Consider the following 12,831-nt stretch of genomic DNA (forward strand, 5'->3'; position numbering starts at 1 on the left):
CTGTTTACCATAAATAGATCTATTAGATATTCCATAATAGTGACCATCTTTTGTGTAACTAACATTTGATGGAAGGGTCAAGCCAGTGGATATAAAATTGGGATACCCTCACCCTTTTAATGGATTGGAACCAGGGAAGTAGGTTTTTTGTTTTTAAACCTTAAAACCTTGCCCCTAGAGAAGTGATATTTAAAGGGGAGCAGACAGAGATAATTCTAGTCCAGTACTCCCTCTCTCAGAGGAAAACAGAATGGCCAGTCTCATGGCCCTTCTCCTGAACCCTTCTGGGAAGGAATCAGTCTCCCTTAGAGAGGGATGGGCAAGATTCCAGAGATATCTATCATTCTAGCTAACTGCACACTTAGGCATCCCATATGAATATGCATCTTATGTGGACAGCTCACATCTTACAATTAAATCAGGTGTGCTTGTCTACCAACACTGGAGTGAGAGGTATTTGAATGTTTGTTTGGGCATTTGGGTTTGGGGAAGCCCAGTGAAATAGGAAGAGTAGAAGATATTCATCCAGGAAGACTCTCTGGAGGAAATGGCATTTCAGTGCTGGACCCAAAAAACCACCGGGATGGAGGGAGGGGTGGAAGTAGAGAGGAGAAAAGAGAAGAGCTTCTCTGCAGAGGTGGGGTTAAGAAGCAGAAATAGGACTGTAGTCACAGGGCCCTGAAACAGAAATGTGAAGCAACATCCTCAGGGACAAGGGAGTAAGTGAACAAAAACTTACTTTGATTAGTGAGGAAGGAACAAAGAAGGAAGTTTTGGTCTGTGGGGCTATGTATGAGTTCTGGGGCAGCTGGTTAGTGCTATGGATAGAGCTGGGTCAGAAGTTAGGAAGACTTGTCTTCCTGAGTTCTAATCAGACCTCAGACACTTACTAGCTGAGTGACCCTGGTCAAGTCACTTAACCCTGTTTACCTCAGTTTCCTCTTCTATAAAATGATCTGGAGAAGGAAATGGCAAAACTTCTCCAGTATCTCTGCCAAGAATACTCTAAATGGGGACATGAAGAGTTGGAAGCAACTGGAAAACATCTGAACAAGTATTAGTTCCACTGTCATCCTTATCCTTCCTAAGTCAGTCTTTTCCCCCTCCACCTCTCAAACCTGAATGACCAGACTGGCCTATGTATAGATTCTAGATTTAGTTTGATTTGTTTCTCCTTTGAGGCTGTATCTGTGTTTTCATTGGTGTGAGGAAATTCCAGTGACGATTAGATTGGCATCTGATTTCCACTTGGAGCTTCAGAGTTGTCTGGGAGCATTGAGAGGTTCAGTTTCTCACGAGGGTGACACGTACCTCACAGATGGTACTAGACTCAGGTCTAGCTCTTCTGAACTTCAAGGCAACATCTCTATGCTATATTGTGCCCCACACCCTAGTTCTATTCTAGACCCTAAAATACCAGGAGAGTCCTCAAGCGCTCATTCTGGGTCTTTGCTTATCTACACCCTCCTCAGATCTCAGACTCCCAAGATAGGGACTTTGAGATCACTTTGCACTGGTGAGTTGGGAATCACAGTCTCTCAGGGTGCAAAATGGGTGCAGAATCAACACCTTTTATTTTCCTGGTCTTCCACCTGAGAGAGGAACAAAGGAAACGGTCAGGGACTGAAAGGCCAGGAGCAAGAAGATAGAGGAGAGGCCAAGAGCCCAAATAATCCACATCACAGATAATCAGTCTTTGATTAATGAGCTGTCAAGTTAGTGAACATGCAAATTGTCATTCTCATCAGAAATGTTAGCCTCTGTTTGATGCCGAGCCAGGATTTATACCTCTCATCTATAGAGCTGGTGGAGGCAACATGACACAGTGAATGGCATTCTGGTCTTGGAGTTAGGAAGACCTGGGTCCAAATTCTGACTCTCACATTTATTAGTGGTTTGATTCACTAGCCTACTATCCAATCCTTTTCACCCCTTCTCAAGCCTCCCGTAGCTCCCCCTCCTCCTACTCTCAGCTGAGAACTTTGGCTCATGTGTGACTCATATGTAAATATTTTTTCCCACTCAACTGCTTCTTTTCTCATCCTAGATGCTTTAATTTTGTTTTTGCAGATGTTTTTCAGTTTCATGTAATCAAAGTTACCTCTCTATCTTTTATAACTGCCTCTATATCTTGTTTAGTCAAGAATTCACCTCCTGGGCAAGCAACTAAAAAAAAAACTAGAAAAAGAACACATTGAAAATCCCCAATTAAACATCAAAGTGGAAATACTGAATATCAAAGGAGAGATTAATAAAACTGAAAGTGAGAAAACCATTGAACTAATAAATAACACTAGTAGCTGATTTTATGGGAAAAACACAATAAACTAGATAACCCATTGGTTAATTTGATTAAGAAGAAGATCAAATTACCAGTATCAAAAATTACCACCAATGAAGAGGAAATCAAAGCAATTGTTAGGAGCTATCTTGCCTATTTATATTCCAATAAATCCGACAATCTAAGCAAAATGGATGAATATTCACAAAAATATAAATTGCTCAGATTAACAGAAGAGAAAATAGAATATATGAATATCCCCATCTTAGTAAAAGAAATTAAACAAGCCATCAATGAGCTCCCTAAGAAAAAAATCCCCAGGACCAAACAAATTCACAAGTGAATTCTACCAAACATTTAACGAACAATTAATTCCAATACTATATGAACTATTTGAGAAAATAGGCAAGGAAAGAGTCCAACCAAATTTCTTTTATGACACAAATATCGTGCTGATACCTAAACCAGGAAGAGTGAAAGCAGCAAAAGAAAACTATAGACCAATTTCGTTGATGAATATTGATGAAAAATATTTAAATAAAATTTCAACAAGGAGATTACAGCAACATACCACAAAGATCTCACTATGAGCAGATGGGATTTATGCCAAGAATAGAGGGCTGGTTCAATATTAGGAAAACTATTAGCATAATTGACCATAACAATAACGAAACCAACAAATGATAAATATTGGTCTTCTCTAGTGTGGGGTTGGGAGGGAGTGAAAGAGCTCAGAACTCAAAATGTAGCAAAAATAAATAATTCATTTCCTACCTACAGCTGTGAAAGGTATATGATCTACTTCTCTTCTAGATTTTTTTAATGGTATGATCCTTAATATTAAAGTCAGGTATCTATTTTGAATATATTATGCATTATGGCATAAGATGTTGCTCTAAGCCTAATTCCTGCCAGACTGTTATCCACATGCTCCAGTGGTCTTTGTCAAACAAGGAATTCTTTCACAAATAATGTGTTTTCTGGTTTGTAGAGAACTATTGAGTTCCATTGTTTATGATTCATCCTTGTCTAACCCATTCCACTCATCTACTTCTCTATTTTTTAACCAATATCACATTGTTTTGATGACTGCTGCTTTATAACACAGTTTGGGGTCTGTAAGTCTCATAGGCCTTCATCTCCATTTCATTATTTCTCTTGATATTCTAAATCTTTTGTTTCTCCCAATGAAATTTGTTATTGTTTTATCAAATTCTGTGAAGTATCCTTTTGATAGTTCAATTGGTAGAGAATTAAAAATGTATATTACCTTTGTACTTTTCTTTTTGGCACAACCTAACCATGAGCAGGTAATAGTTCTCTAACTTTTAAAGTTGTTCTTTAAGCTATCAATAGTCATATGAAAAAATGCTCTAAATCACTATTGATTAGAGAAATGCAAATTAAAACAACTCTGAGGTATCACCTCACACCTATCAGATTGGCTAATATGACAGAAAAGGAAAATAATAAATGTTGAAGATGTGGGAAAATGGGGACACTACTGCATTGTTTGTGGGATTGTGAACTGATCCAACCACTCTGGAGAGCAATTTGGAACTATGCCCAAAGGGCAATCAAACTGTGCATACCCTTTGATCCAGCAATAACACTACTAGATCTATATCTCAACGAGACCATAAAAAAGGAAAAAGGACCTATATTTACAAAAAATATTTATAGCAGCTCTTTCTGTGGTGACAAAGAATGGAAATTGAGGGAATGCCCATAAATTGGGGGATAGCTGAACAAATTGTGCCATATGAATGTGACGGAATACTATTGTGCTATAAGAAATGAGGAGCAGGTAAGTTTCAGAAATGACAGTATGAAAGCCACAGAGTCTGAGGAAAAGACATCAACGCTTCTTTGAGGCGATGAGGCTCCCCCAGAACTTATCTACAATGTATGTACATCGTCCAGAGCTTAGAGGAACCTTTTGGTGGAACAGGAGGGAGAGGGCACAGTGGCCCAGCACCCCCTCTCTCACTTGCCTGTGGTCTAGCATTGGTCCCTAAGGAATACCTATGTGGAATGGCTCCCTGGGGTATATTTCTCATCCTGTGAGAAGACAAGGGTAGGGTCAAACTCTGCATACCTATCTATGAAATCTTGTCCTGGGGTGGGGGTGAGGAAGGTCATTTTTCATTGTGTCTGGAACCTACTCAGAGAGAAGAGTAGGTAAATCCTGATATGTGGGTGCTAAGGATACAAAAAGAAAGAAGAAAAACTGTCCCAAACATCAAGGAGTTCAGAATTGTGGAAACTAAGACAAAGTTAAGTGTCATTAATAACAAATAGAGCTTAGAAATAATGCTGGTTGTCTTTCATTGTTGCCGAGGACCAAAATGACATCACTACATTAAGGCCAAGGTACAGTGTGTCTCGTGGCTGATCAGACCAATAGGAGCTCAGGATACTCTACCACAAGGCAGGCACAATTAGTCCATATGAACATTTGGAGTGGAGATGTCTCTAAATTTGTGCATCTCATGTTCCCTTTGAGCTAGCACAATTCTGCTTCACTCATAGAACACAGTGCCCTCTTTGATGGGGTGCACCATGCTGGGTGGTCCTTTGTCAATGTCTCCCACCTCTCAAAATATATTCCTAAATTCTTCAGAGGGATACCTTGAGAAATAACATAAAAATCTTCCTAAACTTCCTTCTTCATGGATTCTTAGACTTGAAAAGGACCTTCAAGGGTATCCAGCTCATATCTTCCTTGGCTTATTCAAGTATACCATATTTAAGTTCACTTTTGTGCTGTTTTTATCTTATTGCCCCAATACATAACATTGATTAGCAGACTCTCTGCATAGCAGATGATCAGGGAATGCTTGCTAACTGACTGATGCATCGGAAGCGGTTGAAGTTGCAATTGTAGATGCCGTGCCCATGCAGGCCAATGCTTTTCCGTGAGTCCACAGTCACATAGTGACACCCTCACCCAATTAGCCCTCTCAGGAATGTACATCATTAGTCATGAGCAGAGGTGGAAGGAGGCTTTTGGAGATGGACTTCCCAGTGTACTGGCTAATCATGGTGGATGAGGAATGTCATTTTTGTATGTGACAGGCAGTACCCTAGGATCCCAGGGTTACCACTGGGAGGAATTTAGAGCTTGTCTTGTCCAAACTGATTAGTTCACAGAGGAAAGAACCAAGTCCTAGAAAGGGGAAGTAACTTATCCAAGGTAAGCTAAGACTGGGGTCTCCTGATGACTGATACAGTGTGCTTCCCACTATAGCACACTGCCTCATCGAATCACAGATTATTAGAATGTCTGACTGGGAAGGGTCTTAGAATATGGAATGTCAGAGCTAGGAGGGGCCATAGAACAGGGGATGTCAGAGGTGGGACGGGTCTTAGAACAGGGGATGTCAGGGCTGGGAGGGGACTTAGAACAGGGAATGTCAGAGGTGGGATGGGTCTTAGAACAGGGGATGTCAGGGCTGGGAAGAAGCTTAGAACAGAGGATGTCAGGGCTGGGAGGGGACTTAGAACAGGGACTGTCAGAGGTGGGAGGGGTCTTAGAACAGGGGATGCCAGGGCTGGGAGGGCCCTTAGAACAGGAAATGTCAGAGCTAGGAGAGGCCTTAGAACAGAGAAGGTCAGAGCTGGGAAGGGCCTTAGAGACCATCTACCTCAATTCCCTCATTTTCCAAGTAAGAGACAAAAATAAACCACTGTTTCCTGGAGAATCCTACTTTATTTGAGACACATTATCACAAATAGAGGATATGGCCAAGTGTGCATGCAATGAAAGACGCCAGGATTCTATGCCAGGGGATTACATCTGCTGGAAAGAGCTTCTCCTCCAGCCAGTGTGCTGGGAGATCACCACATGCTAACTATAAGGCCAATGCCAGCTCAGATGGGATTGTATGTGCTGCTGCCACCCCTAGGTAAGGCATGCTTTCTTCTAGAGGAGAACCAGGGAGTAGGAACCACAGGTCATGGTGTTGTATAGGAGGAACGTGCCCAGAAGAAAAGCCACCGTTTCAGGAATCCACCAGCCAGCTTGCTGAATTACAACCTGCCCCATACATTCACAGAAAAACAGAGATGTCTGGCAGTGGGTCTCCGGCAAGAAATGAGTTTTCCTTACAGGTGCCAATCATGGGGAGTGAAGGTAACAGTTTTAAAAAGCATGAGCTAGGTTAGTCTTTCTAGAAAGAGTCTCCACGGGGGAGGAGACGTGGGAGGAGCATAACTGCATGATCACAGGATTGGAAGACATGCCCCAATTGGGAGAAATCTACCCTCCTATCTCCCCTTCCCTGAACCCAGGACTAAAATCCTGTCCTCTCCCAAACCCCAAGGCTATTTTTCTGCCATCACTACTCTAAAGAGAGGGAGAGACAGAAAGGTTCATTAATTACAATACCAGTAATAACAAGAGAGGAAGGCATTTGTACATCCTCTGACACCAAAGCATTCCCACATTGAGGGCTCCTGTGTTCCTCCCAGCAGCCCTTGTAAACAAGATGAGAGAGAATAAGCAGGGCCATTCATTTGTCTCCAGGTTACAGAGACTTGGAGATGGGAAGGGGAGGTCACTCACTGACTGCCTCTCTGGAGGAAGGACCAGTGGGGAGCATGCCCAATGGACTGGCAGCCCAAAAGACCTCCACGCCCTAGCTCCTGTCTCATCCCACCCCTCAGCAGTGGGCACCCAGTCAGAGAAAGCTGGCTTCTGCTCAAACTTCAACTGCTCCTCTAGACTTGGTAGAGAGAGGGGGACATTTGAGGACCCAGAAGAGACTCTAGGTCCTTCCCTGAAGCTAGGAAGAAAATGTTTGCTTGGCATGTGCAACAGGACTCCAAGCTGTAGAATCTCTAGCTTTTCCCAGGATTTCTCAGAGTGAATTCATTGGTCCTGTTTGTGTTGCTCTAACAGAGACAGAGGTATGAGGTGAGGTGAGACCCACAATGAATACCTTTTAAGAAGAACATCTCTGACTTTATCTCCCTTGGAGAGGGAGAAGGGAAAAAATGGGGTGGGGAGGAGACAGAGAGAGAAGCAGAGACAGAAGAGACAAATTGAGGAAAGTTACTAAGGTCTGGCCTCTCCTCTCTTGAATGCAGATGTCTGCCTCCCCTAACTCTTGAAAGAGGGAAACAGGACTCTTAGGGTATATGCGAGTTTCAGTGAGATCAAGGTAATTCACATCTAAAGTTTTTGAACACCTAAGTCAGCTAGGCTTGTGTGTGTGTGTGTGTTATTGTTCTTCTGCCCAAACCCTCACCTTTGCCTAATTTTTAGCATGTTACTTGTTGAGTGGACACACACCAAGATTTATTATATTCTAAAACTATAACATAAAGTTATGTGTGTGACTGTGTACACCACAAGAAGACATCACATGGGTATGGTCCTCTACATTGGAGAACCTTTTCCCCCTACTTATCCAACATGATTTGTAGATAAATTTATACTAATGGAACTGATATAACCCTCAATAACCCCTTTCAGCAACCCTCCCCCTCCCAGATCTCTGCCCTGTTCCAGCTTCCAAGTTAAGTTCCTAAATTCTGACCTAGGGAGGCTAGAAGTTTAGGGAGCACTGATTTATAGTCAATAGGTGTGGAGCCCATGTAGGGACACTAGCCCAAATTGTTAGCTTTGAGATTACAGGGGGGTGGGTAGAGGAAACTTTGTGAAGCAGGGGCAAGAGGAAGAGAAAAAGAGAGGGAAAGAGAGAGAGAAAGAAAGAGACGAAGGGACAGAGGCAGAGAGACAGAAAGAGAATGGTAGGGAAGAGAGTGAGTGAAAAGAAAAAAGAGAGGAAAAGGTAGGGAAAGATCAAGAGAGAGACAGAACAAAAACAAGAGGGAAGGAGGGAGTAAGAAAGAGAAAGAGTTAAAGGGAGAGAAGGAGAGGAGAAGAAGAGAGATAAAGAGGGAAGGTGGGAGAGAAGATAGCAGAAAAGATATGGAGAAAGAAAGGAGAAGAAGGAGCAAGAGCAGAAAAGAGAGTAAGCGATGGAAAAAAGAAAAAAAAAGAAAGATGGAGATAGATTGAAAGAGAAACAGTAATAAAGAAAGAGAGGAAGAAAGAAAATGAAAGAGAGAGGAGCGATAGAAAGAGAAGGGGAAGAAAGAGCAGGGTAAGTGCCCCCTCATATTTAAGAGGAGAGGAAGAGACCTCAAAGGTAGGTTCAGGGAAGGAAAAAGAAAGCCAAGGCAGCTTTCTGGAGTCAGTGCACATAGCACAGGGAGCCTGGAGAGACCGTCTCAGCCAGGTTGATGGATCCAGAACAGCTGACTGCAGGACTAGAGTGAGGAGTTCCAGGGGCCAGTGGGGGTGAGGCTGGGGGACAGAGGGAAGAGCTGAGGAATGGGCAGGGGTGGGGCTCACAGCCCCTGCTTTAATCGCTCGAGACGTGGTTCTCATTCTGTAGGTTGTGCCAGCGCTCAATCTTCTTGTCCTTGTTCTTTAGGCACTCGTACCAGTGTTTCAAGCGCTCCCCCTTGGCGGTGATGCCAAGCTGGCAGCCACCTAGAGCAGGGAAACACAGAAATGGTCAGAGAGAGGGGAATCTCTTAGCAACAGGGAGAGAACTCCTCTCATTCAGAACCAAGGACTTCTTTATTCCTTGGCAAAGAGAGGGAAGATTGTGGCTAATCCATGGCATCCCCAACCCAGTAAGTCACACACTCTACTTTCTAAGCATCTTACTCTCCCAGCTCAGAAGTTCTGGCTCAAGAACCTACAATGGCTCTCTATGTCCCTAGTTCATTAGTTCCAAATTCCTATCCCTGGTATTCAAGACCTTTCATAAACATCTCATACACACAATCCAACCTTATAACACCAATGGCAATTAATAATGATTCCTATTTCCAATGCACTTTAAGACTTTAAAGTATCTTAAGTACTTGTACTTAAGTACTTTAATGTACTTAAGTACATGCCTCCAACACTGTGAGAGAGTATATGTCCCCCCATTTTACAGATGAGGAAACTGAGGCTCAGAGAGGTCAAATGATTTGTCCATAATTAATTACCTGCTAAGTGTTAGTGCTGGGGGTTTGAACTCAGGTACCTAATGGTGAGGGTTTGGGCAGAAAGAGATGTGAGACAGAGAGAGAGAGAGAGAGAGACAGAGAGAGAGAGAGACAGAGACAGAGAGACAGAGACAGACAGAGACAGAGACAGATGGAGAGACAGAGAGACAGACAGAAAGAGGAGAGATACAGAGAGGAGAGAGACAGAGACAGAAAGACAAAGGGAGACAGAGAGAGACAGACAGACAGAGAGAGAGATAGACAGAGACAGACAGAGAAAGACACAGAGAGAAAGAGAGAGAAACAGGCAGGCAGGCAGCAGACAGACAGAGAAAGACAGAGAGAGAGAGAGAGAGAGAGAGAGAGAGAGAGAGAGATACAGATACAGATACAGATACAGATACAGATACAGATACAGATACAGATACAGATACAGATACAGATACAGATACAGAGAGAGACTCCAGCAGATTTAGGTGTTCAAAAACTTTAGATGTGAATCACCTTGATCTCACTGAAACTCAGATATACACTAAGAGTCCTGTTTCCTCCCTTTGGAAGAGGCAGACATCTGCTTTCAAGATTAGAGAACGCTAGAGTGAGAAGGCTTGGATTCAAATATGGCATCTTATTCTTTGTAATTATTTGAACTTGGGCAAGTCATATAGCTTCCATGGGCCTCAATTGCCTTATCTGTAAAATGAGGTGGTTGGATTAGATGGCTTTTGGCGTACTTTCCAGCTCTAAATCTCTAATCCTGTCATCTCAAATTAGACTCCAGACACTGCAAGACTCTAAGTCCAGGGCTTTTCCCACTATTACATGCCTACAGCAGAATTTTCACTGTGGATTATTGGATCATCGATTTGGAACTAGAATTGACCTTGGAAGCCATGTATTCGAACCCCTCAATTTGTAGAAGCACTGGGGATTTGGCGAAAGTCTAAAACATAGTCCTTGACCTGAAAGACATCATATTCTATGGGGGAGATCTCAAGCAAACAGCTATGTATACATGAGACACAGACAGGGTCAATCAGAGGCAATATCAGAGAGAAGGCACTAGGAGCAGCAGGGCTGAGAAGGGGAGATTTGAGCTGAGTCTTGAAAGAAGCCGAGGAACCTAAGAGGCAGAAGTGGTTACCCAGAAAATGGTGGAATTGAGACTTGAACCCCACTCCCAGACTCCCCAATCCATTGATCTTTTCATTGTATCCCCTGCCCTCTCCTAGGTGTCCCCTCCAAAATTGAGGTAGGGCACAGTCCCTCCCCTCGAGGATGTTACACCCCACTATGCATCCCCCTCCAGCCAGGGTTCTCTGCTCACTCTCCCCATGACCTAACCTGCCACCTTCTCATTCTTGTCTCTTGTCAGAATTGCGGTGAAGCAAGTGCCTTGTAAGGCTTATATCACAACAGAAATGTGGTGTTAAATGGGATGATATTATGATTTGTGGCTATGCCTCCGTCACTTGGAATATCTTCCCCCCCAAAACACACATCACTTTGGCAGTCCTAATCTCATCCATCCTTTAAAAGGGAATAAAGGAACAGAATAACCATTTATTAAGCACCTACTAAGCGCTCTGCTAAGAGCTTTGCACATATTTTTTCATTTGATTCTCACAACAACCTTGGGAGGTAGGTGCTATTATCATCTCCATTTAACAGTTGAGGAAATGAGGCAGACACAGGTTAAGTGACTCACTCAGGGTCACGCAGCTAGTAGGTGTCTAAATATGTTTTAGTAATAAATATGTTCAATAAATATTTAATAAATAAAATAAACATAATAAAATAATTAATAAATATGTTTAATAAATGTTTTAGTAATAAATAAATAAATATGTAAATACATGACATTTACATAGTAGCAGACATTTCCGATGTGCCCGGCACTGCACTCAGTGCTTATCTCTTTGGATCCTCATTGTTCCTTTTCATCCTGTATAACTTAAGATTTGCAAAACACTTTACAAATATTGTCTCAATTGATCTTCACAAGAACCCTGGGAGGGAGGGGCTACTATCATCCCCGTTTTACGGATGAGAAGACTGAGGCAGACATCAGTTAAGTGGCTTGCCTAAAGTCACACAACTAGTTTTAAAACGTGTTTTAATAAGAAATAAACAAGAAATAAATGACATTTACATAGTGCTTACTATGTACCAGGCCCTGTGCTAAGTGCGATAGCAATTATCATCTCTTTGGATCCTTACAACAACCTTGAGTTGCTATTATTATCCCTATTTTACAGATCAAGAAAATGAGGCCGACAGAGATGAAATTGCTTTGCCCAGGGTCACACAGCTAGGAAGTGCTTGAGGCTGGATTTGAACTCATTTCTTCCTGACTGCAGGTTCAGTGTTCTCTCTACCCACATAGCGCCTAGCGATCTCTTCAAAGATCAATACTTCCTCTCTGAAGCCTTAACTAAACATTCCTACCCTCACTGGTCTCTCCTCATACTCTAGGCCACCCAGTTTGGCACTAGTTACTTCACCTATCATTTGAGGAGGCATGGTATTGTGGAGTAAAGAGAGCCAACCTGTGGGTCAAGAGGACCTGGGTTCAAGGTGCCCGAATATAAGCTGGCTGCTCTACCTTAGGCAAGTCGCTTACCCTCTAAGCGGCCCCGGGCAGCTTTGTGAGATTACATGTAGCAGGGCAAGTGTTGATTTACATCAGCTAAAGGTTGTTCCCTCACTGAGAGTTCTCTGAGTCGATAAATTACAAGATCTCGTTAAAAAATATATTTGCTAAGAATTTCATGGGAGTTATCCCTGAATAAGGCTAGGCACATCAAAGTGCTCAGTGGGACTTTAGGCAAGGCACGTAAACCTCTGTTTGCTTCAGTTTCCCCTTCTGTGAAATAAAGAAGCAGGATTAGATGACCTCTAAGAGCCCTTCCAACTCTAAATCTATGATTCTAGGGTAGTAACAGTGGTGGTGGTGAGCTCAGTGGTTAGAGCACTGGCCATGGAGTCAGGAAGACCTGAGTTCAAATCCTGCCTCAGCCACTTGCTAGTCATGTGACCCTGAGCAAGTCACATAACCTGTGTCTGCCTCAGTTTCCTCATCTGTAAGACAGGGATCATAACAGCACTTTTTTTCCCCAGTGTTTTTTATAAAGATCAAATGAGACATTTATAAAATGCTTTGTAAACCTTAAAGTTAGATAAATGCTATTACTAACAGCAGACATACTTTGAAGTTTGCAAAGACATACATACGTACATATGTATATGTATGTAAATATATACATTCTATGTATCTTATATGTGTATGTGTGTGTGTATGCACAAACTCACTTAGCCCACTATAATTAGCTGCTAGACTCATTTTAAGCATTGTCAATCAGGTCCCCCCAAATGAGCAGCCCTTGTACCTACTTCCTCCCCCTTGCCCCTTTCTCACCTGGATGAGAAAGAATAAAGTTGCTGTAAGGTTAATGGGGAATAAGATCTTCCTCATTCATCAATAGGCCTCATGTGGAGCCCATTAAGGGAAACTTGCTTAGAGGAAGCTTTCTTCC

At 42.5% G+C, this 12,831-nt stretch overlaps 1 protein-coding gene across 2 annotated transcripts in view; it reads right to left on the reverse strand.

The window, feature by feature from the left end:
• Nucleotides 1-8,367: 8,367 nt before the first annotated feature.
• RPH3A (rabphilin 3A) overlaps nt 8,368-12,831 on the reverse strand; it is a 67,647-nt gene continuing 63,183 nt past the window's right edge. For both annotated transcript variants that reach the window (XM_036741639.1, XM_036741638.1), the window contains one exon: nt 8,368-8,786. In XM_036741639.1, coding sequence (XP_036597534.1) covers nt 8,656-8,786 — 131 coding nt within the window. In that variant the 3' untranslated portion in view covers nt 8,368-8,655. The remainder of the gene's footprint in view (nt 8,787-12,831) is intronic.

Source organism: Trichosurus vulpecula, chromosome 1, assembly GCF_011100635.1.
Source record: "Trichosurus vulpecula isolate mTriVul1 chromosome 1, mTriVul1.pri, whole genome shotgun sequence".
NCBI lineage: Eukaryota > Metazoa > Chordata > Mammalia > Diprotodontia > Phalangeridae > Trichosurus > Trichosurus vulpecula.